Source organism: Falco punctatus, assembly GCF_963210335.1.
Source record: "Falco punctatus genome assembly, chromosome: 1".
NCBI lineage: Eukaryota > Metazoa > Chordata > Aves > Falconiformes > Falconidae > Falco > Falco punctatus.
This window is the reverse complement of record NC_137580.1, coordinates 12951604-12979481: the sequence shown is the minus strand read 5'-3', so window position 1 is coordinate 12979481 and position 27878 is coordinate 12951604. Positions and strand designations below refer to the sequence as shown.

Sequence of the window (27878 nt, the reverse complement as noted above, 5' to 3'; positions counted from 1 at the left end):
TCAAGATCAGTACTTGCAGTCTCTGGAGTTTATTAGATGAAGTGGCACAGCTGAGAAGTGACAAGCTCTTGATCACAAATGCCTTTGTTAAGGTCTGAAATAAAAAAAAATGGTATTCAAAGCTAAATAGAAGATGGAGATCAGTGCTCAGAGTTCAGTTAAATACTGAAGATGGAGATCAATTTTACCATCTCAGAATGGAAAGGTAGCTCCTGGGAGGGGAGGCGGGAGTAAAATAGACAGGGTGCTCTTGCTGGAAGGAAGAGATGAGAAAGCAGTTCCCTCCTGAGGGGCAGAGACAGACAGTTTATAGCTGGTGGAATGCGAGGAGTTGGCTGTGGAGGGAGAGATCATACTGAGCCCATAATTTTTATTTTATGGCCCATTAGATGTATTTGGTATCTAGCAGAGTTATGAGTTCTAGCTAGTATGCCAGTTGAGTTGCCTGCAAAACTGCACCCTCTGTTCCAAAGCTCATATTTGAGAAGCGGTGTGTAGGTTTCCATTGAGGATGGCCTGAGAGATTAAAGATGAAGCAGCTGTTTTATGAGAAGTGTCCTTCTGCAGTTGCCTGCATGAATGTCCTTCTTTGTAAAAGTTTCTTCACGCTTAGTTAATGTTCTTACACATATTCTAAAATAGGAATACATGATATTCTAGTAAAGCAAGAAACAGTTGTTTGTTTGTTTGTTTGTTTGTTTTTTTTGAGGTATTTGGTTTTTTGAGATCAATATACAAAATTTGCTTTTCAAGAATAAAGTGGGACAAACTTAATATTTGTGAGATGCCACCATTGCCTTTGGTATTTAGCTGGCTAAAGTTTATTCTTGCAGCTTACAATGTTTGTCTTCTAATTCCCAAGCATCTAACTTGTAGAATTTGTCACATGAATACTTTACTGGGTCCTGTTTACTGAGAGAGTTCCTGAGATGTAAGCCTGAAGATCAGAAAGTCAGTACCATGTCTGAAATCATGTGGTCAGTCAGCAGGGAAGGGAGGTGTTTTTCTTTTTTAAACTAAAATTGATGAGGTTTAGTAGGTATTGCTCATTTCAGAGTATGAGGTAAGCGTTATAAACTGAGAGCTTATAACCTAGGTGACTTTCTCTAGGCACCCACACGTGAATTGCTCACCCTGTCTTTCATGTCTGATTTATTGGTTGGAAGGGAATATGAGAAGAAAAGTTTTGCTGAGATGGAAAAAAACCACAACCAAGCCCTTATCTCTCTTTCCATGGCTGTAACAGGGCTGGGTTTTTATGTAGTTTGGGTGTTTTGCTTTTGTTTTGTTTTTCCTCAAACATACAGCAGACAAACATACAGAATAATTTTGCTGCCTTTACAAAGAGCACAGACGTGCCCCATCCTGGCATGGATACCAGGGCAGGTTAAGGGCAGAGCCGTACTCCGGCATACCTTGTTACGCCCCTCTGATCTTGGGAGTGATCTGGAGGGCTGCCATTCCTTTAGCTGCAAAAAAGAGAGGAGAGGACTAACAAATGCTTGGAGGAGGAGTGAGGAAGTAAAAATGAATAAGCTTAAAAAGAATTAAAAGGCTTGCGTTACTTGGTTCTCGGTTCAGAGGTTGGAATTCTTGCAATGAGGTGAGAATGTCTGATAATAACTTACTGAATGGTTAAGATGTGGGGGTCAAGTATGAGTAATTGTAGAATGACTGCAGATATTAAATCATTAGGTAATAGAGTGACAGATAAAATTCAACATGGATAAATGTGAAATTACACATGTGAAGAAAAATAATAAACGTTTCCCATTGAAACAGTGGGCTTTGCACTTATTCCTCCCACGCACATACACACCTGTTCCCCTGAGTGAGGTCTGTAGAGAGTGACAGTTGCATGAAAAGATCATGTGGATTATCAGTTGTGGTTAAGAAGTAAACTGAATGTTAGGAGTTGGGAAAAGGAGAGAACAAACAGAACTTTGTGAAGATCCACCATGGAGTTCAGTTCCCCTCATCTTACAGGATATAAAGGAGCTGGGAAAGTTTCAGAGAAAGGGCTGTTAAAGTCATCAGGACAAGAAATGAAGGTGGTAAAACTCTTCAGCCTGGAGATGATGACTAAGGTGGTCTCTGATAGTAATCTGCAAAATCAGGATCATCTTGAAGGAGCGGATAGGGATTAATGGTTCATTGCTTCTTCCAGTGTAACAACTCAGGATACTAAAATGAAGCCAGGAGGAACTGGATTACAAACAAACAAAAGAAGGTGTTTTTTTCATGGAACAGGTAGTGGAAATACTAAGTTGCTTGCCATAAGATGCTGTAGATGCTGAAGTAGGTATGTATTTGAAAAAATACTAGGTGCTCAAGAAGCAGGAGCCTCATTAAGAGTTAGTGAATGGAACAGGCATCTGAGGAAAAAAGCCTGATGTGAAAACAGCTGGGGGATCAGAGAGTACTGCATGTGGTTACTCTGCTTTTCCTTTTCTGTGGGCACTTATTTATGGCACTTGTAGGCAGAATAATGGGTCTTTGGTCTGATACAGGTGTTCTCTTGGAAATACTGCATATGTGGCTTAGGTCAAGTATGTGTGGGTCAGATGTACCAAAATTCACAGGATTACTGTGATCTGTCTGGGGGCAAATCTGTGGTCAGGTCATCTTGGCACTGAAATCTAGAGGTGATGGGGTTTTGAGGGGTCTCTTAGTAGTTGGTAGCTCTGTTATAGTCAATATAATAGTAAAGAGGTTGTTAACTCAGAGTACTGACTTAGCTGTTAAATGGTGATATCATACTATGCTGGTAAGAATACTGTTTTACTGCAATTCCAGTTTACTTTATTCTGAAATGTTAAGTGTCCTATCTTAAAAAAAAAAAACAAAACAACAAACCAAAGGAGGTAGAGAAACTATGTACAGCACTGCTGACAGGTCAATCATTTGCAGTACTGAAAGCTACTTCATAAAGTACACTACAATCATAATAGACATGAAATAATTTAAACTATGGAATAGTTACAATATAAGAAAAGTCCAGTTCTGGGCTTGATGTCCACTGCTGGGCTTCTCAATACAAGAGACGGGGACGTAGTGCATAGAGTCTAACAAAGGGCCACAAAGATTAAGGTTTTAGAGCATCTTTCACATGAGGAAAGGCTGAATGAGGTGGGACACTTCAGCCTGGAAAAGAGAAAGGCGCAGGAGGGATCTTAATGTGTATAAATACTTGAGGGGAGAGTGCAAAGGAGACCAACCCAGGCTCTTTCAGTGGTGCCTGGTGTCAGGACCGAAGGCAGGGGCTAAGCACTGGAACACAGGGCGTTCCCTCTGAATATCAGGAAACACTTTTTCACTGTATGGGTAATGGAGCCCTGGCACAGGTTGCCCAGAGAGGCTGTGGAGTCTCTCTCCTTGGAGATATTCAAAAGCTGTTTGGACATGGTCCTCAGCAGCTGGCTGTAGGTGGCCTTGCTTGAGCAGGGTGGTTGGACCAGGCGTCCTCCAGTGTTCCCTTCCAGCCTCAGTCATTCTGTGAAGAACTTCAGCCAAATGTGGAGCCAACTGTAACGGTTTATAAGCAAAGTATTAGGCTATATCCAATTGTTTTGATTGGGTGTTTGCAAATTGGCTTTCCGATGGGGAGAATCATTGTGGAAGAAAATGATAATCTTGTATTTGTCTTCAATAACAGAGATACAAAGCTGTTGATGATTGCTCTATTCAACACTGTGTTTCTGTGCATTGGTAATACGTTATCGAAAAGTACAGAGCATTCATCAGAGCTGCTGATAGCTTGAGCCACTTGTAATGTTATGTTGTCTTAAAGTTCTAGATAGCTAGATTTTTTTTTCCAGTTGACATATTTTGACCATCAGTCAGAGACCGGCAGAAGAAACAGTCTTGGTCTATATGTTGAAATGTGAATTATGCAGAAGTGTTCTTATTTAAGGTTCCTGTTACATAAGAGCAGTCAAGTAACACAGAGCTAAGAAAGTTTGGATGGAGTTCATTGCATGTCTACCATTCATGTGACCCAAATTAGAATAAAGAACAGGTAGTAAAACCTCAAGGAACTGCTTTCTTTAGTTAATTAGGGAAATTAATTAAATTATGGCAATTGAAGGATGATTGCTTTACAATCCAGGGGTATAAGTTACCAAATGAAAATACTCGACATACATATTTCCCCTTCTCAGTTTCTTTTTTCTTCATTTTGTCTTTCAATTTGGATCATCTCTTGTTCAAACACTTTCTGACAAATAGGTACCTTGTTTTGGAATTCAATCAGAATTAAACATCTGAACTGCAATATGATTTCAAATCTGTGAGGAAAACAAACTAGCTTATTTAAAGGAAACTGTGATCTTCAGATCTCACGGTGTCCGAAATGTCCCTTTCATAAACTTGCATGGAGCATTGTGCAGGGTTTCCTTTAGCTGAAAATCATGTGTCCCAAGGGAGTGGAAAGGGATCATCGTGCCCTGCGATTTCTGAATTTCTTCGGGTCAGGATGTATTGGTCAGACACGTGGTGTGACTCTGTCCCCTCCCTGATAATGGTTTAGTGGCAAGCATCATCTGGGTTTTCAGTAAGCAGTTTCACAAACATGAAGACCTTATGCTACCTTAATTTACCTGGAACTGCTAGGCTGTTGAGGAAGTTGTTGTAGACTAAACGTTTTGTACTCAGCTAAAGGTATTATACCCAGAGCGCACTGTTTTCGCTGCTCTCTTCCTTACTCATGAACCCTGTCACTCTTCCATGCCTGACATATTTTGGGAATTGCTAACAGCAACCACTTCTGCTTGTAAGAGGGTGTTGTGGTTGGGGTTTTTTTGTTTCGTTTTTTTTTTTTTTTTGACACTGCTGTAGCTCGATTAATTGCAGCATGGATTTAATAACATGGGACTCGGTGCAACCCAGAAAATGTGTTTGTTTCTCACCTTTATTGCAGGGGCTGTGCAGCCCATGTTCAGATCCTGTGTCAGGGAACCGTTGTTTCCAGTTGCCTATTCAGCTCTTGGGGTTTTGTCCACTTCCTTCTTACTTGTACACTGAAATATACTCATATTTATGACAGTGGTCTTCCCTCCACCTCCCTCCCTTGTAAGCAGGACTTTCCCATTCCAGTGGTTCCCTGGTGCCCTCATTCTGGGAGTCCTCTGTTAAATTTGTTTTTCTCAATACCAAGGGGAATATCATAGCAATAGAGTGCAGTAATTTTCATACCCTGGTTCTGCAATGCTGTGACAATCAGAGCTGGTAAAATCTTGCTCAGCAGAGTTTGCCAGAGGAGTAACATTTATATGTGTCCCATTTCCATTGAGATCAATTTGGGCCTCGCTACTGATGCTTGAAATGCTTCTGTTTTTGCACTTTCTCGCCTGTTAAAGTTGAATAGCCAGAATTGTCCTAGCATTAAATATGATGTTCCTTTTAACTGGGTCTCACCAGCACAATATTGTTTGGACTGAAATTGGTACTGAATAGAAATGACCAAATAAAGCTAGTTAACCATTCAGGTGAGGCTTTTGTTCTCATGTAGGGAGTGTAATGAATACAGCCATTTATTTGTTTATTTATTTTAATAGCTTACTCACAACTGGAAATACTTAAAAAGAAATCATAACATGGTGGCTACTAATAAACTTATTTTACACATCCTGAGTATCAAGAGAAACTCATCTGTTGTTAGTCAACTGTACCAAAACCAGTAAACCATTTCTTTTCTCAAACACAGCAGTGAAATCTCTTTTTCTACCTCTAGCAGAAGATAAAATTGCATTCTTCTGAAATCTTTCTGCAGTCTAGATCCTACCCTGCAGAGGTACATTTACCTCCCTGCATCAATGAGGCAAAATGAACTTGGCAGAGAATTTGTCCCCAAGGAGTGGCTGGTGGTCTTCCTATAATTCTCACTCCTTGGGCTTCCTGAAGGAAAGGGGTAATTTATATATAATCAGTTGTTTAATCTGAACCTTTTATTTATTTTTTTTTAAATGGGAGAGATGTAAGGTCTTGTGACTTAACTTAAGCAAGGAAATTTTGATTGTCTCACTTTCACAAGGGTGGTGTAGCCACCTCAAGATTTAAGAAGCTATGACCCTGAAAAATTAGGAGTCTGGCTTAAAAATCATGTGCATCTTTTAAAAAGCAACAGAAAGATCTTTGGAAAGGTGGTGATATCGTGACTCCAGGAACTGAGTCTTAGTAACTGTAGAGCAGTAACTTAGTAACTTAGAACAGTAACTGAGACTTACGGAAACCTATGACAGATGTTCTGAGACTTGCAATAAATTGGTAAAACATTGGTAGAATTCTTACCAGCTGAAAGAAACATTCTTCATTGTCTACCATTAAATATCCAAAGACAATGCATTTTACAAACACGCAGCACTGGTAGAAGTAATATTTTTGTGCTCAGACTTCCTTACTTCCCTGGTACTGCTGAAACTGTTAAGAGTCATAATTAAGCTTGGCTTTCCAGAGGGCAGACTTTGGGTCTGTTTAGGAGCCTGGCTGACAGAGTCCCTCGGGAAGCAGCTGTGAAGGGCGAAGGAGTCCAGGAAGGCTGGGCGCTCTTCCGGAAGGAAATCTTAAAGGCGCGGGAGCAGGCGGTCCCCATGTGCCAAAGGACAAGCCAGCCGGGAAGAAGAGCACCCTGGCCGAACAGAGAGCTTTGGCTGGAACTCAAGGGAAAAAAGGACAGTTAGTGACCTTTGGAAGAAGGGGCCAGCAACTCAGGATGACTATAAGGGTGTCATGAGGCTATGCAGGGAGAAAATTAGAAGGGCCAAAGTCCATTTACAATGCAATCTGGCTACCGCCATGAAAGACAATAAAAAATGTTTCTACAAATACATTAGCAACAACAGACGGGCTAAGGAGAATCTTCATCCTTTATTGGATGGGGGGGGGGGACATAGTGACCAAGGACAAGGAAAAGGCCAAGGTAATTAATGCCTATTTTGCCTCAGTCTTTAATAGTAAGACCAGTTGTTCCATGGGTACCCAGTCCCTTGAGGGGGAGACAGGGTTGGGGAGTAGAATGATGCCCCCATAATCCAAGGGGAAAATGATCAGCAACCTGCTATACCACTTAGATAAGCACAGGGATCCACCTAAGGGTACTGGGGGAGCTGGCAGAAGTGCTCACCGAGGCACTTTCAATCACTTACCAGCAATCCTGGCTAACCGGGGAGGTCCCAGTTGACTGGAAGTTAGCAAGTGTGGTGCCCACCTACAAGAAAAGCTGGAAGGAGGATCCAGTGAGCTACAGGCCGGTCAGCCTGACCTTGGTGCCAGGGAAGGCTATGGAGCAGGTCATCCTGAGTGCCATCATATGCAGCATTTACAGGACTACTAGGTGATTTCCTCCTACGACACGGTACCCCACTTAGTGGATAAGGGAAAGGCTGTGCATGTTGTTTGCCAGGACTTTTGTAAAGTTTTTGTCACAATTTCCTGCAGCATTCTGGCAGTAAAAAGATTGCTGGATAAAAATTTGTCTGGATGTCTGGGTCTAAAGAGCTGTGGTGAATGGACTTAAATCCAGGTGGTTGCTGGTCACAAGTGGTGTTCCCCAGGGCATTTTATTGGGGACAGTCCTGTTCAATATCTTTATTAATGAACTGGATGAGGAGACTGAGTGCATCCTCAATAAGTTTGCACACGACACCGAGCTGGGGAGGAGTGTTGATCTGCTTGAGGGCAGGAAGGCTCTGCAGAGGGGTCTGGACAGGCTGGATACATCAGCCAGGGCCAATTGCATGAGGTTCAGCAAGGCTCAGTGCACTTGGGTCCTGCATGTGAGTCACAACAACCCTATGCAATGCTATGGGCTTGGGGCAGAGTGGCTGGGAAGCTGCCTCCTGGAAAAGGCCCTGGGGGAGCTGGTCAACAGCCGGCTGAACATGAGCCAGCACAGTGCCCAGGTGGCCAAGGAAGCCAATGACAACCTGGCTCGTATCAGAAGCAGTGTGGCCAGCGGGACCAGGGCAGTGACCGTCCCCCTGCACTGGGCACTGGTGAGGCCGCCCCTGGAATCCTGTGTTCAGGGTTGGGCCCCTCGCTGCAGGAGGGACACTGAGGGGCTGGAGCGTGTCCAGAGCCGGGCAGCGGGGCTGGGGAAGGGGCTGGGGCACAAGTGTTGTGAGGGGCGGCTGAGGGAGCCGGGCTGTTTAGCCTGGAGACAAGGAGCCTGGGGGGGCTTATCGCTCTCTGCCACTGCCTGACAGGAGGCTGTAGGCGGGTGGGGGTCGGTCTCTCTCCCAAGTAACAAGTGACAGGACAAGAGGAAACAGCTTAAATTGTACCAGTGGAGGTTTAGACTGGATATTAAGGAAAATGTCTTCGCTGACAGGGTTGTCTACCATTGGAACAGGCTGTCCAGGGAAGTGGTTGAGTCACCATCCCTGTAGGTGTTTAAAAGACAGGTAAATGTAGCAGTTGGGGGCAATGTGGTTTTGTGGTGGACTTGGCAATCCTGGGTTAACAGCTGGACTTGGTGATCTCAAAGGTCTTTTCCAATCTAAATGATTCTATAAGCTGTCATACCTAGTTTAAAAATACAGTTACCAATTCTTTTTCTAAGCTATTTTTGAGGTAAATAGGTAATATGTTTGGAACTGGGCCAGAGGTTAATAACACGTGTTTTAAATGACAGCCAAAAACTGTAGAACAAAAGGGGAGAATTTTTTTAAGAAAGCATATTTTCCAAGGTATGTGTGGTGATACAGCACTGGAGCCTTTCACCGTAATATAACTTTGAAAAACTTAACTCATTCATATCTGAACTGTATATAATTAACTTTTTAGGCAGGAAGGGTTGTTTGAGATTGTTTCAAGCTATGTGTAGAATGTAGAAAGCATTTAATTTTCATTTTTTAATTATGCTGGTGGATAATAAACCAAGTGAATGTGGGGTGTGACTTAAGAGAATGTGTATTTATACATTATTATTATTACTACTAATGCATTTTGAAACTGAAAAGAAAATTACTATATATATATAAATATATAATAATAGGAGGTATTCACATTTTTGAAGGGAACAGTCTATTAAAAGTATTTTTCTGTTCTGTAGGACTTGTTCAGTGACGTAAATCAACATTTTCCAGAGTGAATGCAGATTAGTGGTATTATATTGTCTGCTTGAAGTTGGTATCTGATAGCACTGCATGATGGATTAATCACAGTGGGTAGAGCATTTTTTGAAAAGGATTATTTGAGTATCTTTCAGTGAGCTGCCAGTTTGTAAAGGTGATTGCAATGAACTACCAGGTTACAGCCTGTCTTGAATAATTGAAGCACCTCATCAGGTGCCCAGGAAGCATATTTTTTCCTTATCACAGGGCTTGGGTTTGTAGGCTTTGTGTTACTTAATAGACACAGTGTGGGAATATTAATATGGCAGAAGAATACATAATATTAAAGGAGGTTTTAGATTGTTGAATACTGCTTGCTAACATTTAAAGGGGCATTTTTAATTCTGCAAATTATATGCTTGCCTATGTTATCTAGTCATCTTTTAATACCTCTAAATTAGAACAGTGTATTTTGCTCTATTTAGTAATGGATGCATTGCTGTAGAAAAGTTAACATTCTTAGATTTATTTCAATGTATTTCTGTTTGTAAATGAAATTACCATGACAAATTGTGGCAATTTTTTCCTGCACACATATATATATAAAACTATGCTTTACCTGTGGAGTGATGAATCTTACCTGTGCTAACACTGAAATACCAAACATAGGTGGTAATGTTTCTAGTATAGTCAAATGCACAACCTGAGCGCATGCATACATGATTGAGCAAGTCTCAGTCTAAGTCATTTGCCAGTACTGGTGAAGTTGTAAAAAATCAGGATTATAGGCAAGTTGTGCAGCTTGTGCCATGTTTAATGTTCACAGGACTTTGCTGCTGCTATTGGTGCCACAGCTAGCTCAGTTAACACAAGCCTATTGTTAATGCCATTATGGGCTGCAGACCTTTGGTCGCACTGTAGGCATGCCAAGATAGTGGCCATATCATCATGCCTGTTCACTGCCTTCTGGTTCTCCTCCTGGAAAGCCAGCCTTCAGTAGGAGTCTGAGGACACTGAGGTTTTTCTGGGCCAGGTTTAAACAGTCAGGATGTAGGTATGTGGTGGAACTATGGAGGAGTCACTAATGAGGAGTAGGCACTTCACTTTGCTTTCCATTCTTGCAAGTTAGGCTCTTAGCCTGTGTGTCACTGAAAGCAGCCTTGTAGGTGTGCAATACAATGGTCTTTTGGTTTTCCTCGGTCACCAACTTTTCCTCTAAGGTTTCTAAGGTATTAGATACATCTTCTGATAAGTGGTGGACAGTGCTAACTTTGCAATTTGGGGGTGAGAGGATATGGGTTCAAAATAATGTGATAAACTTTACCTGCTGCTAGCAGTCCTTTCAGGCAAACTCCTCTATTGCGAATATCTTTTTTTTTTTTTTCTATAGCAAGCAAGAACCGAAACCAATATCATCATTTGACTTTTGAAGTTATTTTAATATTTTTTGTTCCCTAGCATAGTCTTTTGTGTTAATTCTGTGTAACTATAATTTTGTCAATTTTAGTTGTTATTTTTGCATAAAATTTCTGTCTTCAACTTATTTTTATCATAGGATTACTTATAAATGCAGGCAGAAAATAACTAGTTTGAAAAGCATGGTAAGTAGATGGGTGTATGTAGCATCTCTACTCTATAAGGCTTTCAACTGAATTATTTTAAGTTTGTAAAAATAAGCTTTTAAAGAAATCAAACCGTGAAATTCACACATCCTCCACCACCTCACCCCTCACCCTCCCCCATGTCCCTTGTTGACTGTGGGCACATTTTATAATGTCTTACTTAAAGAGTTTTTACTTTCTATAGGGGTTGGAGTGGTTGGTTTTTTTTGGTTGGGTTTTTTTCATTTCCCCTGCAATGCTATGGCTTTACTTTTCTACTTATTTTTTAACAACGAGGAATTGCTTGGAGTGTCACTTCTAATTTTAACTGTCAGTTTAGTTCTCAATTTGATATAGCTAAGTAGTTACAAATTTACTAGTAAATTCCAGTTACAATGTAAGTTACAAATTTGGTGTAGATAGAAACAACTGAAAAATGCAGCAATGTAACTTCAAGTACTGTGTGCTTCCCACACTGCTGTAGAACGTGGTTTTGGTTTTTATGCTTTCGAACTGCAAAAATGTTATGTTTTACTCTATCAGAAAACTTCTCTATGCAATGTGTGCTTCAGATTGCTCATGAATCTGGAGCTAGTTACCTGAATGATGGTTGCCAGTATAATATCATAGTGAACTCCTTTACATTAAAAGGAGTTGTGTATCGTTATGTAGGTATGAATATACGGTTAGAAAACACTTGCTCGTGTATTTTGGTATGCCTATCTCTTACTTCAGTTTTAGGCATGAACTCCACAGAAACAGGGTTGTCTTCACTACTTTCATTTGAAACTTATGAGTGTTACAGTAGAGAGTCATGGATTTAGTAGTACAGTAGTACTTAGGATTTACAACGGCATACTGATGGCAAGGCTTGGCCAGTCATTTGACAAAGTGAAGTGAAAGGAATTCTGCTAGTTCTAGGTTTTGGGGACTCTACTACTTCAGCAGTTTTACTAGGACGTTTAAGTTAGATTTATGAATAATTTAATTTCCTCCTCAAATCAGCATTTTGAAACAATTTCCTGATCTTGGGGGGTTGTGGGGTGCCTGTAGACTTTGTCAGTATTTTAAGAAAGGTGTAATAGTTCAAGGCCTAGTTGCTGCTTGGCATTTGGATTGATCCAGTAGCTTTTTTATAAAACTTACCCAAAATTACCAGTGGTAGGAAGAAAAAAGCCAATATGTTGGACTGTAACACATTACTACAGATCTGATTTTGGTTGTATTTGCTGTGCATAAATACCAGATTATTAGAAGTTACCCTTTTATTAAAATCAAACCTATAAAAAGAAAATAATAGCTAGTCTAAATAAGCTCGTATTATGCACTTAGAAATTTTTGATCTCTATCATACGCATAATGGTTCCCTTGATTACAATTTTGTCATTTCATTTGTAAATAATTTTCTTGCTAGCTTTTTGTATGATAGAGTGCATAGCTATCTAAATGATGAAAAGTCTGCAGTAATAGTAATTCTGAAGGTCTTTTTCTTCACTTTTGTGTCAGGATATTTGAGATTTTGTGCAGCAACATGTGCTTTCTTCTCCAGAAGCCTTATGGTCTTTCATCTTTTATTTGTGTTTACCTTGTTCTCTCTCACATACAGAAAAAGTAAATGCCTACCCTCTGATCGCTGTACTTTATTGTGTGTTTGAAAACATGTTCAGATTCATTTGAAGTTGCAACACTCTTTCATTCCAGCTTCTGCTGGTATAGGGAGTAGAGTAACTTGTCTCTAAAGAGACTCTTGTGCTGCAGCATCTGCTGTCTTAGAATGCAGAAAGCTTGAAATACTCTGAGCTGTTCTCTCTTATGTTTGCAGTTACTGTTGTACATCAATTGCATTGTGAGACAAAACTTACTAATACAAACTCCTGTTAATTATTTGATAGTTATTCTTTTGCTAACCACTTGCTATCTGTGTTATACGTATGCCTTTCATGTAGAAATCTAAATATCAAGGCTTTAAATCTTGGCAACTGTAGCAAACTACATCGAAGCTGTGATTCTTCATTCCTGGCCTTTCCAAATACCTGGCTGGTCTGAAAGCCATGTTGCTTTTCTTCATATACTGACAGGCTTCCACTTACTGCAGATACATGTTTTGGAGGAAACGTTATTTCTAGGGAGTTGTCATGCTTGCATGTTTCATCTATGGGGCATCGCTATCATCAGAGGAACCGTTTTTTGTAGAGATGAAAAAGGGAAGAATTGTTAGAGATGATTGACTATTTTTTTGAACAGAGACTGGATAGGATTCTTTCATGTAGTCACAGCTGAGTGTTAAATTGTATCAGATCTTTGTTAACTTTTGAAATAAATGCCTTCTTTTGGTCATACTTTTTCTGAAAGATTGCCAGCTCTCGAAGGAGTTGGGCTGCATTATCCACTTTTCAAGTCAGGGTTATCTGGGAGACTATATGGTGTTGATGTCTTGCTTCAAAATCTAAAGAATCAAAATAGTTATCAGCATCATTGCAGTGCAGAGCTTTTCCTGATTAGTCTGTTATTTGTTTTTTTTGAACTGTTATTGCCAATTTTCCCAAGCTGACTTCAGCTATTGCTCGTAAAGACTTCTTGTATTTTACTTTCCCTTGTAGAACCTCAAAGAATGCCTCACTTGATAGCACCTGAGAATTGCCTCTGGGTTACTATGTATGCTTGACTTGCTGGATTCTATAAATAAAAAAGTTCCTAACGTAGCATTCATATTTCTCCCCAAACCAATTGCACTATTTCACTACTTTCTTCCTTTTTGCCTTTTTTTTTTTTTTTTTTTTTATACAAACAATCAGCTGTTTTTCAGTGTACAGGACAATACATCCCTTTTAGCCCAGCCCAGCCTGAAAAATATTTCTAAGAATTCAATGTACAAGTAGTTTCTAGATAAATCTGATTGCTTTTTCTTTGTTCACCAAAACCCCTGTCTTGAATTCTGGCGTATTTCAATATAACATCATGTGCTTTTCACCCACCCCCCACCCCCCCCCCCTCTGTTTTATTTTAACTTTTTTCACCTTTAGATACTGATTTGTGCTTTGATAACTGGGTTTGGAGTGTTCATTTATTAAGTGGTAGAAGGTGAGAGGGAGGGAATAAATACAGGCTTTCTCAAGGAAATCACAGACTTTCTGGAATGTTACCTGTTTGTTATTCACCAGTCTTACAGTCTTACTGTATTAAATGTTCATTTTTTTGCTCATGAAAGACAATGGTATTACTGGGTAAGTAAAGGGTCTTATTGAGAGAAAATGCAGGATCGAACTATTCATTTAAAAATGAATGTGAAACTCTTGGCAAGAAGTTTTGAGTCTGATTCTGGCAGGCCAAGTAATAGTATAAATGCAGAGAAAGAGTGGACAAAGAAGACTTGTGTATATTAATCAGGTGTTATGAATGTAAGCCATTTTATGAAGTCATTCATTAAGTATCAAATACATGGAAGTAAAGTTCAGGCTTTTGGTAGAATTTGTCTACAATATGAAAAATTTTCATCTTTAAGATCACTTGGTATAAAAAAAGTACCTGAGGAAGGAATGATAAAATAAGATTTTACATTAATCCCTGCAGAATCTCACTCAAGTAGAGAATGAGCTTTGTGAGATTCATGTTGGGAACCTGCAATGAGGAAGTGTATGGGTATGTGCTCTAAGGGTTGTTCGTTACCAGATGTTAGGGATGAAAATCGGATAATAAAAGTATTAGGGGAAAAAAGATTAATTCTGAGGGAGTGATTGATAGTTTCACTCTTCTGAAAAATGAGTCACACTTACTAAACTGGAAGAGGAGTCTGCATCTTCTCTGCAGAGCATTCACAAAAAATGATAGCGCTAATTCTTATCATATTGCACTCTGCAATAGTGCATATCACTTAATGTCATTCAAATGGCATAGCCAGAGACAACATTCAGAGTTTCAAGTCATGATAAAGTAATCCCTTTTAAATAAAAATGGAAAAGAAATGCCTACTCTACAATTGCACGTTATTTTCTTCACTTGAAGGCATTCTACTCTTTGAATAGAATCTGACATTTGATTCAGCTATATTACTAGGTATGGAAGTTGAAATAAACTGGGCTTGCCTGATTTGCTTAAGAGTGAGGTGGCACCTAAACTTTTGGATATCTACAGTGTGGAGGAAATCCAGCTACCGAGTTCCTTTTTTTCTTAGTTTCCTGTGTGGTCTTTTCTAACAGTTTATTCCTATTATATAGCTCATTGACTTGAAGTAGGATGACACAGATCAGTAATTAAAGAATGCCTATATCCATCTGCCTAGTCACTGTTATGCTTTGTTGTCTTTATATCTACATGTTGTGCTGGCTGTGAACAGCCAAACAGAAGGACTTCCCAGTCAGGTTCCAAATCTTAATGTTTTGTCATCTTTATGTTTCACAGAATTCTGAAGCCTCTGAAGTGGTAATCCTGGAGTGCTGCTGGATCGTGGAGTTCAGGAGTAAAACAGATGTTTCCATAGTTCTCAGTAAGTAAGACATAGCTAAATATGTTCGGTGTGAATTTTTTATTTCTGTCAACAAAAATTAAAACAAAAACGCCTAACCGCTCAGGCATTGGAACTTTTCTAAAAAGTTAGCTAAAATATATCCTGTTATCTGTGAGGTGCATATATGTAAATATTGCTTTTCTCTGAATTCATGCCTAAAAAGAGAATCCTAAAAGCTATTGTTTTACTTTTTCTAAAATAAAGTGAAATTCGTATGTCATCTTCTTCCTCTGACAATAAATACAAGTTTGAGGTTCAGTTGTGTTAGGCATTATGTACAATGTGGGTTTTATGTTGGTCCATAGCTAATTAATCTTTTTCTTGAATGATTATTTATTGCCAATCTCCATATTAAATGAGGGGGTTTATGTTGTTTTTTTTTTTTCACCTCCTATCAACTCCTCATTAATAAAATTGGTAAAAACAGTAGGAAAAAATCAGTTATTTCATAGCAATCAGAATCATTATTTTAGTGGAAATGTTTTACTTGGAGAAATTGCTGTCATCGTTTTCTCTGGAGGAACAGCTCAAAATAGCTATTGTGTTAGAAATTTTTAATGAAACGGATTCTTTCTGATACCACTGCATGATTTTGAAGTACTTGGACCAATTTGCCATTTTCTGGTAACCGTAATAGCCTAGTAGGCCCCTTTAGGTACTGGAAGGCTGCTATAAGGTCTTCCTGAAGTCTTCTTTCTCCAGGCTGAACAACCCCAACTCTCTCAGCCTGTCTTCACAGGAGAGGTGCTCCAGCTCTCTGATCATCTTTGTGGCCCTCCTCTGCACTTGCTCCAACATGTCCACATCCTTCTTATGTTGTGGGCTGCAAAGCTGAACACAGGACTCCAGGTGGTGTCTCATCAGAGTGGAGTAGAGGGGGAGAATCACCTCCCTCAACCCGCTGGCCACGCTTCTTTTGATGCAGCCCTGGGTACAGTTGGCTTTCTGGGCTGCAAACACACATTGCCGGTTCTGTTGAGTTTCTCATCCAACACCTGCAAGTCCTTCTCCTCAGGGTGGCTCTTAATCTGTTCTCCACCCAGCCTGTATTTGTGCTTGGGATTGCTCCAACCCAGGTGCAGGACCTCGTACTTGGCCTTCTTGAACCTCATGAGGTTTGCGCGGGCCCAGCTCTCAAGCCTGCAAGGTCCCTCTGGGTGGCAGCCCTTCCCTCTGGTGTGTCGACTGCACCACACAGCTTGGTGTGGTCAGCAAATTCACTGGGCGTGCACTTGATCCTACTGCCCATGTCATTGACAAAGCTGTTAAACAATGCCAGTCTCAGTACCAACCCCTGAGGAATGCTACTTATTACTGGTCTCCGCCTGGACATTTAGCTGTTGACTGCAACTCTTTGACTGCGACCATGCAGCCAATTCCTTATCCACCAAGTGGTCCATCCATCAAATCCATGTCTCTCCAGTTTAGAGACAACGATGTCGTGCAGGTCAGTGTCAAATACTTGGCACAAGTCCAGGTACATGACTACAGTTGCTCTTCCCTCATCCATCCATGCTGTAACCCTTTTGTAGAAGGCCATCAAATTTGTCAGGCACAATTTGCCCTTAATTGGTTGTCACCAATCACCTCCTCATTTTCCGTGTGCCTTAGCATAGTTTCCAGGAGAATCTGCTCCATGATCTTGCTGGGCACATAGGTGAGACGGACTGGCCTGTAGTTCCCCAGGTCTTCCTTATTTCGGTATTTCAAAATGGGGGTTACGTTTCCCCTTTTCCAGTCAGTGGGAACTTCATGTGACTGCCGTGACTTCTCAAATATGATGGAAAGTGGCTTAGCAACTTCATTTGTGAGTTCCATCAGGACCCACGGATGCTTCTCACCAGGTCCCCTAGGCTTGTGCACCTTCAGGTGCATTAAATCTTATGTCTTGTGCCTGATGTTGAGTCACTGCATCAAAAAGGATTTTTTTCTGTATTTGGAAGCATTGCTTTGCATAACTATAACAGCTAAATGATTACCATTGAGTCTCAAATTGAGACTTTTCTAATTATGCCATTATTGAGTCCAATTAATTGATTGGAATCATGAGCCTTATGAGGTGGTGATGTTGCAATTCGAGTATAAATACAGTCATGTCAGTTCCCTTCTGGCATTTCTTTTACAATGCTTGAACATAATGCTACTGAACTGAACCAAGAATACAGTTGTAATTGCTCACAGGACTCTTTCAATTAGCTTTGAAGCCTGCAAACAGGACAGCTTCTGTGGCAGTGAGATTGGCAGGTTTTAACTCCAAAAGCTGGGGACGTAGACAATAATGAATACTGAGTAAGCGCTTCAGACTGCCTGTGGAGAAAAAGAGGCTGTGAATATGTGTGGAGGAAGAAATATTCTTGCATAGTTAGGAACAGAAATTGCTAGCTGAGAGACAGACTTCTGAAAACAATGTTTTTGAAGGTCAGTAGTGTGGTTAGAGGTAAGGGTGGCATTCTGACTAGCCACCAAAAACATGTTAAAGGAGAAAAGAGGAAACAGTATGGAAAACTCCAGGTATGCAGAGCCAACAAATAATGATAAATGCCTGGAGGGTGACCAAAGGAATACAACAGAAGATAGAGGAAGAGACAGACAGGTAGAGGAGAAATGGATTTCAAACTTGGCAATTTTCCTGTGCTGGAGAACAAGGACAACAGCCTGGCTGATGATTTGTTGGATGGGAAAAGAAAAAGCAAGCCAGGCTATTATGAGGTATTAGAACAAAACTGAAGATAAATGAAGATGATATACTGTGTACTGAATGAGGATAAAATACTAAAGTAAATGAAATAACAATCCATGTGCTCTAGGGGAGAAGAAAAAATTCAGAAGACAAAACGGGGGAAAAGCAAACCTCAGGAACTAAGATAGCTTTGGCAATGGGGGCTTCTATCATGAAGAACTAGCTGCATTGTCTCAAGAATATATCCAATGGCCACTGGCAGCCAAAAAAAGCTCTAAAATGTGCATCTGGGACTCTAAAGGACTCACATGGAAGCAGGATAGTAGGACATACCTGCTCACAATGTCCCATTTCTTGTGGAGCAGATGGAGGAGAGCTGTGCCAGAACACAGCAGAAGCTCCAAGGAAGGAGGCAGAGTTGATCTGTGAGGTTTAACTTTGGTGTGGCTGGGAAGGGGCATTTTCTTCATCTTGCAGCCTGCAAGATGAAGAAAATCAGCTGCGGGTTCAACTTGGAACCATGAGGGGAGGCTTTGGAGTAAGCTTTTCGCCAATTGTCTCTTCTTCTTCTGGGTGGTGAGCTGAAACCTAGGAGATGTAAGCAAGAGTGAGAAATGAAGACTAGCAGGGATATCTAAGAGGAGAACACAATGAGATGCAGGGAGTAAACATGGAGGGAAAAATAAGGACATTTTCATGCAACATCTAGTGATATTGTAGAGCTGATCATTGCCTCAGGGTCGTGTGGATACTGAAACATAAGGGGAGTACAGAAGAGGTCAGGCAGTCACAGCAGATAATCCTGTCAGTACTTCAAGTGCAGTGCTCCTAAAACACCCTTGTTCAAAAGATTTCTGAGCAGACCATGAAAGGAAACAGGATTTGTTAGGTGATCTACTATTCTGTATGTGGCGGGTTGCTTGCATGCCCTTGTCACATGAACTAGTAGCTATTAGTAAAACAGATCAGACACTGGTGTGAGATAGATCATAGAACGGTTTCAATTGGAAGGGACCTTAAAGATTATCTCGTTACACCCCCTGCCACGGGCAGGGACACCCCCCACCAGCCCAGGTTGCTCCCAGCCCCGTCCAGCCTGGCCTTGAGCACTGCCAGGGATGGGGCACCCACAGCTGCTCTGGGCAACCTGGGACAGTGCCTCACCACCCTCACAGTAAAGAATTTCCTCCTAATATCTATTGTAAATCTACCCTCTTTCAGTTTCAAGCCTTGTCCCATCACTACATGCCCTTGTAAAAAGCCCCTCCTCTAGCTTTCTTGTAGGCCCCTTTAGGCACTGGAAGGTGGCTATAAGGTTTCCCCAGAGTATTCTCCAGGCCGAACAACCCCAACTCTCTCAGCCTGTCTTCACAGGAGAGATGCTCCAGCCCTCTGATCTGATTTAATGTGGCAGTTCACGAAGTGTGATTCATTCCTGAAATCCCAGAAGGTGAGATAAGGGGAGCATTTCAACCCTTTTGTCCTCAAAAGATCTTAAACCTGGAAACCATAGCTGTGCACTGAAGCGTCTGAGCAATGCAGTGTTAACTGCCTTGCCTTGGAGTCTCCTCAGGACTAACTGCTGTGTTCACGTCATCTACACTTGCACCTTGTACAACACAGGCGGGCATTGTAGCCTCCCCAGACAGAAATATATAATCATAGCTGTTCAGAGAATAGCCATGTCTCTGTTGGACTTTGGAAACCCTGTCAGAGGTGGTTACTCTGCGGGGTTTATGTGCCCAGGTGCTGTCAGAGGGGGCTGCAGGGCGGCACCTCTGTGAGGAGAGGCCTGGGCTGCCACAGCCTGTGCTGGACTGAACTGGCCCTAGCCGGCTCCTGGTGACCCACCACAGGGCACGGCTCAGCTCCTTAGCCCTGCTGGCAGCACCTGGGGTGAAACACTGCCCAGCAGTGAGGAGTGAGGGGGGGAAGGGCTGAGGAACAGCCCTGTGAGCAGCAGAGGGCAGGTGGAGGGGAGGAGGTGCTCCAGGCACCCCAGCAGAGCTTCTGCAGAGACCCCAGCAGAGCAGGTATTCATTCCCCTGCAGCCTGCGGAGAAACCACGCTGCAGCCAGGGGTAAAGTGTGAGGAGGCAGGAAGAGCAGGGAGAAGCTGTTACGGACTGGCAATAACCGTCCCAGCCCTCAAACCTCCATGCAGCTCAGGGTGTGACAGGGAAGGTAGAGGAGCTGAGGGTGAAGCTGAGCTGGGGGGGAGTGAAGGGGGGTGGGGAGGGTAAAGGTCTTTGTCTCTAGTCAGTACTCTTTTAATTTGCAATAAATTATGTTATTTTTCCCATAAGTCTGTTTTGCCCATGATGGTAATTGCTAAGTGGTCTCTGTCTTTATCTCGACCCATGAGCTGTTGCTTTTTTTTCTCCTCTCGCCTTGCTGAGGAGAGGGAGCCTGCAAGCAGCTGGCAGCTGGCTGGCCGAGGTCAACACACCATGGTTAATTTATGTCAGGCATTTTTCTTTATTTTGTCCGCTTCCAGATGTGTCAGTGTTTGAGCAGAAGATGTAAAAAGTTAGGCAATCAGGAGGAAAAAGTTGTGTGAATGTTGGTAGGTTTTGGTCACGTAATGTTTCTCTGGAGTAGGGTAATTAGAACTGTGAGGCTAGATGTTCGAACCAGTCCCAGGAGCGATCTGAAGTTGACCACTTTTCCAGGATAAGATATCCCTTTAAGACTGTTAATTGCATTACTCTGTGTGGTCCCTTAGTGAGAAGTAGGGAGGTAAGAGCTGTAACATCCCGGTAGGGCTGGTGAGGCATGAGGAGGAAGGGAGGGAACAGAGAAAACAGACAAAGCTTTTGTTGCAAGGTCACAGTCATCTAAAACATATTGCAGCGGATCAGGGGAAAAAAAGCTTGCATGTAGGAATACCCTTAAGATGGCAAACATTGCCTTTTGCCGTTTGTAGTATGTCAGCCACTTGGAGTATTTTGTTTCCTTCAATAGTAGTGGCTTGGGAAGGCAGGTCAGTATCACTCCCCATTTTAGAGGTGGAATAACTAAGGCATATGCAAAGGTTAGTTTTGCAGACCTAGGCAGAGAATCAGTATCTCTGAATCCTGCCTTTTTAAAGGTAGACAGATGATCCAGCCTGTGATGTGGTATATACTTCCTTTCAGCAAAAGCAGTCTACTGCTTCGCGAAGGCTGCACTTTAGTACTTTTGTTGAATACTTCAGTATTTCTGTTCAGTGATCTTGAGATACCATTGTGGTACTTAAATATTTGTGTGGTCTGCCTTGCTTCCAGCATAGGTGTGGTATTTATTTAATGAGAGGGAAGCAGCAACGTGGCATGTGTGAAACCCTGCAGGTATTAAAAGAAAGAAAGTATTATACTGCAGTAGGCAACCTGGGGTATCACACTGTATTAATTTCAAATACCTCAGGCTCTTTGTGAGCTTCTGTGGGGACTGAAATGGAGATTATAATGGAAACTTATATAAGTTTATTCCAGCATTGCAAAATAAAATAAAAAAAAAAACAAACCCACAACACTGAAGATAAAATTTTTAATTAAATTCTTTATCTTTGAAAATTTAACTTCCAAAGGAAGATTAACATAGCATCATGAGTAACCATGGGATGATTTCATCATTACTAATTTGAACATGAAATGCATCAGCATATAGAATTCAGTCAGCTTTGTGAATTAAAAGCCTCTGATGTCTGTATTAGAAATATCCTGCGGATATAATTTACGTATCAAAGCTTCCATTCTACTTTTGCTACAGCATATGGTGGTAAGCTGTGATGGTGCTTTATATTTTAGAGTGGCAGTGGCTCATTGATATTCACAACTGTTTTCCACTGCTGAGGTAGCAACTGAGAATTACTTTTTGCTAGCGCATGTAAAAAGAGAGAGAGAACCTTTAACCTTTTTGAACTCTTTTTCTTTGCATATTGGCATAGGAGGAAAAATAGTGATCCTCTAGAAAAGGGAGAGGCTGTAATTCTGGACATTGACTGTGTGCTTTGTACATGGTTTTTATTTAAATCCTGTCAGTAATTTCTTTTTTTTTTTACTCTGTTCAACAAAATTTTATGCTTATAACTCATTAATGAAAAATAAGCAAGCCATAGAGTATCTAGCTTCCTGTAAATTTTACATATTTAGTAAAATGAAACAGTAAAGCCTTATTAAGATAGAAATGAAGATCAATAACAAATAGAAAAGCATTTAAATGGAAATGTGTTTGTTTTATTATTTTATATTCTAAAAGCCTTTTCATTAAACTGCAGTCTTGTGAAAGACAAGGGTCAACCCCAGTAACTGCCTATGCTTTTTGGTGACTATTATTTCTGACCTCATAGAAAGGCAGCTTTCTCTGCAAGAGATTTAGAGTACAGTTACAATGAAGTACAGTTTAAAAAGTGAGGGATGTCATTAAGACATTTTTAATGAGAAATTTGTTTTCACTTTTAAAACAACTGAAATATGAAAGTGCTTGCCGAGAAAAGAGGCAGATAGTATTGTTAAATTGAAAAACTTGGGAAATATAAGCAGCATTACAAAATAATGGGAACAAAAAAAGTTATCTGAGGATGATGGAACTAACACCAAAATGCATTTCTGCCTTTAGTCAGTTGGGTTAGAGTAGAAAAGGCTTTCCACTGCCACTGGGGATATCTCAGCTTCTCTTTATGATATTTCCTTATTCGACAGCAGCCCTGTTTGAGCAGGGGAGGTTGAACTCTTTATTTGAGCTGCAGAAGTTCTATAGGACTGTAACTTTCTATGCTGGCTTCTGTGGGAGAAAGTCTTGTTGAGATCATGCTTCAGTAAAAGAACTGTTGGTGAAGAGGGTCCTGATCAGAGAAGGCTCTATGGATAGATATGTTTGCTTTCCACTACTTGCTTCCTCAGCTCTTGCTTCTAACTGGGTGCCTGCTATTGAAATAAGGAAAAGCGGCAAGGTGGGCAAGCTGCTGGAAGGGCCTCTAAGCACCTGCTAGTGAGGAATCTCCACTTAAGGTGTATGAAACATGCTGGTATAGCCACTGGACCTCATTAGCTTTCCATAATGTTAATATAAGTGATGTCTCTACTTCTGCTCACTTTGTGTGTCAAGGGATGGAAAGTCAAGGGTTTGGACACAGTTATACATTGTAAAAGTGGGGCAGCTTCTAGACCACAAAACTTTCCTTCAGGATGTGTGTATAGCAACGCTACTGGCCAAGTGTGTGTGAGTTGATACAGTCCCAAGCGCTACATGCCCCTGCTCTAGAGCAACACAGCATGCTCTGCTACAGAACCTGTTCTCCCAGATTTCACCAGTGGTGCCTCTGTGTTGGCTTGCTTTTGCACCATTATCCAAGTGCCAGTTGCATTATCCAAGTGTCAGTGCTAACATTTAGAGACCAGTTTGTGCATTAGAATTATTAATATTTGCCCTCCCCACACCCCACTGATGCTAGTAACTGTGGCCATTAATTTGTTATCAATTGAACAGTTCGTAACTGAACTAACAGTGTAGAGAAATGAGAAGAATTGTTTTGATAGCTGGTTATTTATTGCAATTTCAGACTAGTGTTTAATGGCAAATATGAAGAGTATGTCTGATTTCGTAAGTTTTTAGATTTGCTTCTTGTAATAACTTAAATAGGCATTCCAGGGTTAACAGTTGGACTTAATCATCTTAAAGGTCTTTTCCATCCTAAATGATTCTGTGATTCTAAGTAGTATAGTAGCAGTACTCCTGCTTTTAAGCACTCTGCTAGGTTCCAGGAAATAAACTAGTTATCTTAGGAAAAGCTGAGGACAAAGCTTTGTAAAATGTTGATTTAGGTAGTGATTTTAATTGGATATCTACAAATCTACTGTCAGGACAAACACTATCAGGTAACTTTAGGTTACCTTAATATCCCAGTGCCTGATAACAGTCACAATCTTTCCCTTTCTGTTTTTTGTGGGGTTTTTTGTGCGTGTTTATGCAAGCTATCAAAAGGTCCTATGTTGGTTCTTGTAGCTATGTAGACCTTCTTCAGTTCCAGAAGAGAAAGAGATAAAGATAGGACTATATACCATTTTGCTTTGAATTTAGAGCTAGTAAGTTGAATGTTTGTTTTGCAAAGAAAACCATTGTGTTCAGCTGTGTGAATGTCTTCCCTGGGTTTATGCCACTGAACTCAAAACCCCACCAGGGATGTCCAGCACTAAGGTTTCTGTTCTGCTATTGCTTATTCCCATGTAGATAGAAAATTTTTTAGTGTTGTATGTTCTTAAATCTTACGTGTCCTCTTATTCAAAAAATATATCATAACGGTAAAACTAGGAGTGCATACCAGATAAAGAACTGCTCTTGTTGAAGTCAATAGTAAATGTTCTCAAAAGGTAGGGATTTTTTTCCAAAACTAAATTGTGTTAAGTCATGTCAGCAAAAACTGCATAACAGAGGATGCTTGTGTACTTGTATTTTCTACACTAACTCCTTAACTGCAAAGTAAAAAGTGCTTTTGTCCACCCATGAAATACCCCTGTGTTCAGGATGTTTCAATACAAATCTAATTCTGCTGATATGTCCACCACTCATTTAAGGCCTTCGTTACATTTCTGGGTCTGGGAGTTTTATTTTCAGAAAAACTCATTTCAGCTAAGTTTTGTTTCCTTACTGAAACTTGGAATTCAGTGTCTGAGCTTGTTAGGGTTTACTGCATGCAGCTGATCTAAAATAAATAGCCTTGGAAGAGCAGAGATGATGATCTTTATTACATGAATAAACCTGTGTGCTTCTTTATGGCAACAGACATTTTAGCAATGTGCATTTTGGACATTGTTTGTGTTTCTTCTATTATCTAAACTTGTTGTACATAAATGTTACATGCATTGAAACAGTATGGGAAATACTTAACTTACTAACCATTGGATTTGCATAACAAAGCTTTCTACATTTGCAGTGATGAATATTTTTCAGGTATCCTTGTATGACTTTGAGGATTTAACTTAGCTGTCAGAGTACTCCAAAGATCTAAATATAGCAGACTGTAGTGTTTTGAAGTGATAGGTCAGAATGAACTTCCAGATCTCAAAATTGGCACCTGTTAGATCAGAATACAGTGAATTATGCCCACTCCTACTGCATTTCACTACACATTTCTGGTTCCATGTATTTAAGGGTGATTCAGTGTGCCTTTTGTGCATGCCAGTCTGATTTCCACAGCTAAGAGGTAAATATAAATAGCATGATTTCAATTGCAAGCCATTGATTTCCTCCCAAAGCAGATGTTTTTTCTCTAGCTAGCAGTAGGATATTTCAAGACGAGATTACTGTTCCTATTTAAATTTAAAAATAAGGAGGAAAAAGGAAAGAACACTTTCATATATTTGTATTTTGGTGGTTAAGTATTGTCTTGTTTGTCTGACAGTCTTTCCTTAGCTATGGTATCTTGGATAGCCAAACTGTTGTTATTAAAATTATCTGTGGTTTTAAAGGCTGAATGGTATAAGCAGGTGTTTTGCATGCCTGTAAATATATTTTTAAATTTTATTAGAATGAATGCTGGTCTTAATGCTGGTTGAATATGCACCTCTTTTTTTTTTTATTATTTATTTATTTTTTTTCCCCCTTTCCTTTTTCCACTGGTAGCTCTAAAATACTACAAAATAAAACCAAACTTCTGAATATCTGAGATCAGTGACAGAGGGGAGTAGATCACTATGCTGTTTCAGACTTTACCAGAGTGGCAGAAAAGTTATCAGCTCTTCTAATTACCAGTCTTTTTGAAGGTTACTGCCCTCATGGCTCAGATGCAGTAGCAAATCACGTGAGAGCTTACAGGTGAACGAACAGTAAAGCTCAGCTTGTTCAGGTTTGGTCACTCAAGTACATATTTTGTGTGTAAAGAAGGATCTGATGAACATCTTCAGCTCCCTCCAGATTTTGGATATTCTTGTCTCAAGAACTGAACACCTTGTTTTCTGATTGAGCCAGGGCTAGAGGCAAGAGTTTGAATCCTTATTAGTACTTCTTAAATTGCCTGTGGAGCCAGAAAAACATTCCCCTACTTTCTGCTCTTCTTTCCAGTCTTTTCTCATGAATTCTCTAGTCCAACTGGTATGTGAGATCTTATCCAGCATTCTTAGCAGCAGCTGCAGCCACACAGTTAGATTTCCATAGATCCACCCCCAGACAAAAAACTTGTCCCACCTCTACAGGGGTTTGTGCCAGTACAGTTTTAAGAGGCTTCCAGACTTGAGGTTTGCATGTTTTGTCCCCCCCGCAACAATAAAAGCAGAGTTAATCGTAAGTGGCAGATGCTCAGTTTATGAAGTGCAAATGGGTTTAGAATAACATGTAAGTGCGTGCCCAAGGTTAGGTACTGAAGTTAGTAAAAGGGAATTTAAGTTCACCTTGTATTGAAAAACTTTTCTGTTGTTTGGGTTTTTCAAACTAAGGATGAAAACATTTAATTGTTCTGTTTTATCCAGGAGTATGATCTATGGCTTATTTAGGTCAAAACTATTTTGATGTCCAGCCAAATACTTCAGTCCTTACTAATACAATAGCACAGGTGTATAGAGTTTTATGTTTCTAAATCAGCTGGTAACTTCTTTTAAAGAAGCATTGATTTTTCTTTCTTTCACAGTTTGTTGTTCTCAGTGTGTGTTGCACTAAATGTCACATTAAATTTGTGACTCTGTAAAGCCATCTATACTGCAGAATTTTAAATGCCTAAGATGTGGGTTTTTTTCTTCCTGTGCTAATCTGAATCAAATAGCTGAGCCTTGCTACTTACCTGGATTCCTTGGGAGCTTCAGCTTTTTGTTTTCCTCCTTTTTTTTTCCTTTTCTTTTGTTCTTAGAAAATGTGATCATTTAACAATTAGACTTCAGGCAGAACAGCAAATGACATGTGGATAGTAATGAGGTCAGAAGCTCCCTCATACAACCTGTTGAGTCTTCACAGAGGAGCAATGTCATGCTAAATTATCTGTATGTGTTGGTGAGCAGTATTCTGGCAAGATTGAATGAGAGGATGAGCATAAAGGAGAGCTCTAATAGAAGAAATTAGTGACACAGCCCTTCTGGTGAATCCCACAATCCATCAGAACCATGTCTGCTGCCCCTGCTAAATCAAATTCTTGTCCAAGTTAGCAGCTCTGATAGCTCCTGCTAGGCTGCAGAATGTGTGCTGAACAAGGATTTCCCATTTCAGTTTGATTCTGCCACCTAGTTTAGCAATATGTTAATTGCTTTTGGAACCACTCTGTGGATAGACTTTGTACTGACCTGAGTATGAAAGAACTGGGGTTTTGATTCAAGAGGTGGATGGGTTGCATGGTTTTGTGACCATGAAAAAAAAAATAAAATGTGAGAGTGGTGGTGTTAATTGTATGTGACATCAGTATTTTTGTAATGTCCCTTTTGAACCTGAGTTGCTAAAAACTGTGTTTGTGTTTTCTGAGCGCAGAGTTTCAGAGTGGAGAACCAGATCTTTACCTTGAAGCTGCATCAAAGCCAGATTGTCAGTCTTGGGTTGTGGCACTGGGAGAAGCAAACTCTGAAGGTTTGCAGAATAAAATTCAGCAGCTTCGGAGGCTGATCATGGAAATCAGAGAGGAGAGATCATCAGATGAAGCACGGCAGTTTCTTCCTTCATCCCAAGTAGACAGTCTAGGAGAGCCACAGTTTACAAGTAAGTGCATATACTCGTTTTGTTGGGGGATACAATAAAGATGGCCTACACTCTGTAGCAGTACAGATGGTGTCACAAACGGTACATAATGCTGTTTGCCTTGTTGCTTGAGAAAGGGCAGTTGTAAAGGAAGTAAACTGATTAAAATTGTCTTTACATATCATTACCTGATACCTATTTTGATTTATACAGATAAACTTCAGGGGAACAAATGTGTGATTACTGTGTTTCTGACTTTTTGTCTCTGATGTTTTCTTCATAAGACTTAGAAATCATATAGTTGGAAAAAATTCTTTTCCTCTTTTATGTCCTATATAGACTACTGTTTAAAATATAGTTTAATAACTTTGATAAATGCATAAAGCTTAAGTGATACTTAAATTAGTATCACAA

The 27878-nt window shown here is 40.4% G+C and overlaps 1 protein-coding gene across 4 annotated transcripts in view; it reads left to right on the top strand.

Annotated features, from left to right (window-relative positions):
• Positions 1-27878, top strand: part of INPP4B (inositol polyphosphate-4-phosphatase type II B) — a 356888-nt gene that overhangs the window by 104802 nt on the left and 224208 nt on the right. For 3 of the 4 annotated variants that reach the window (XM_080403492.1, XM_080403493.1, XM_080403491.1), the window contains exons 3-4: positions 15050-15134; positions 27261-27485. In XM_080403492.1, coding sequence (XP_080259618.1) covers positions 15050-15134; positions 27261-27485 — 310 coding nt within the window. Of the gene's footprint in view, positions 1-15049; positions 27486-27878 lie in introns of all 4 variants that reach the window. The other variant, XM_080403494.1, reaches the window with a different exon arrangement.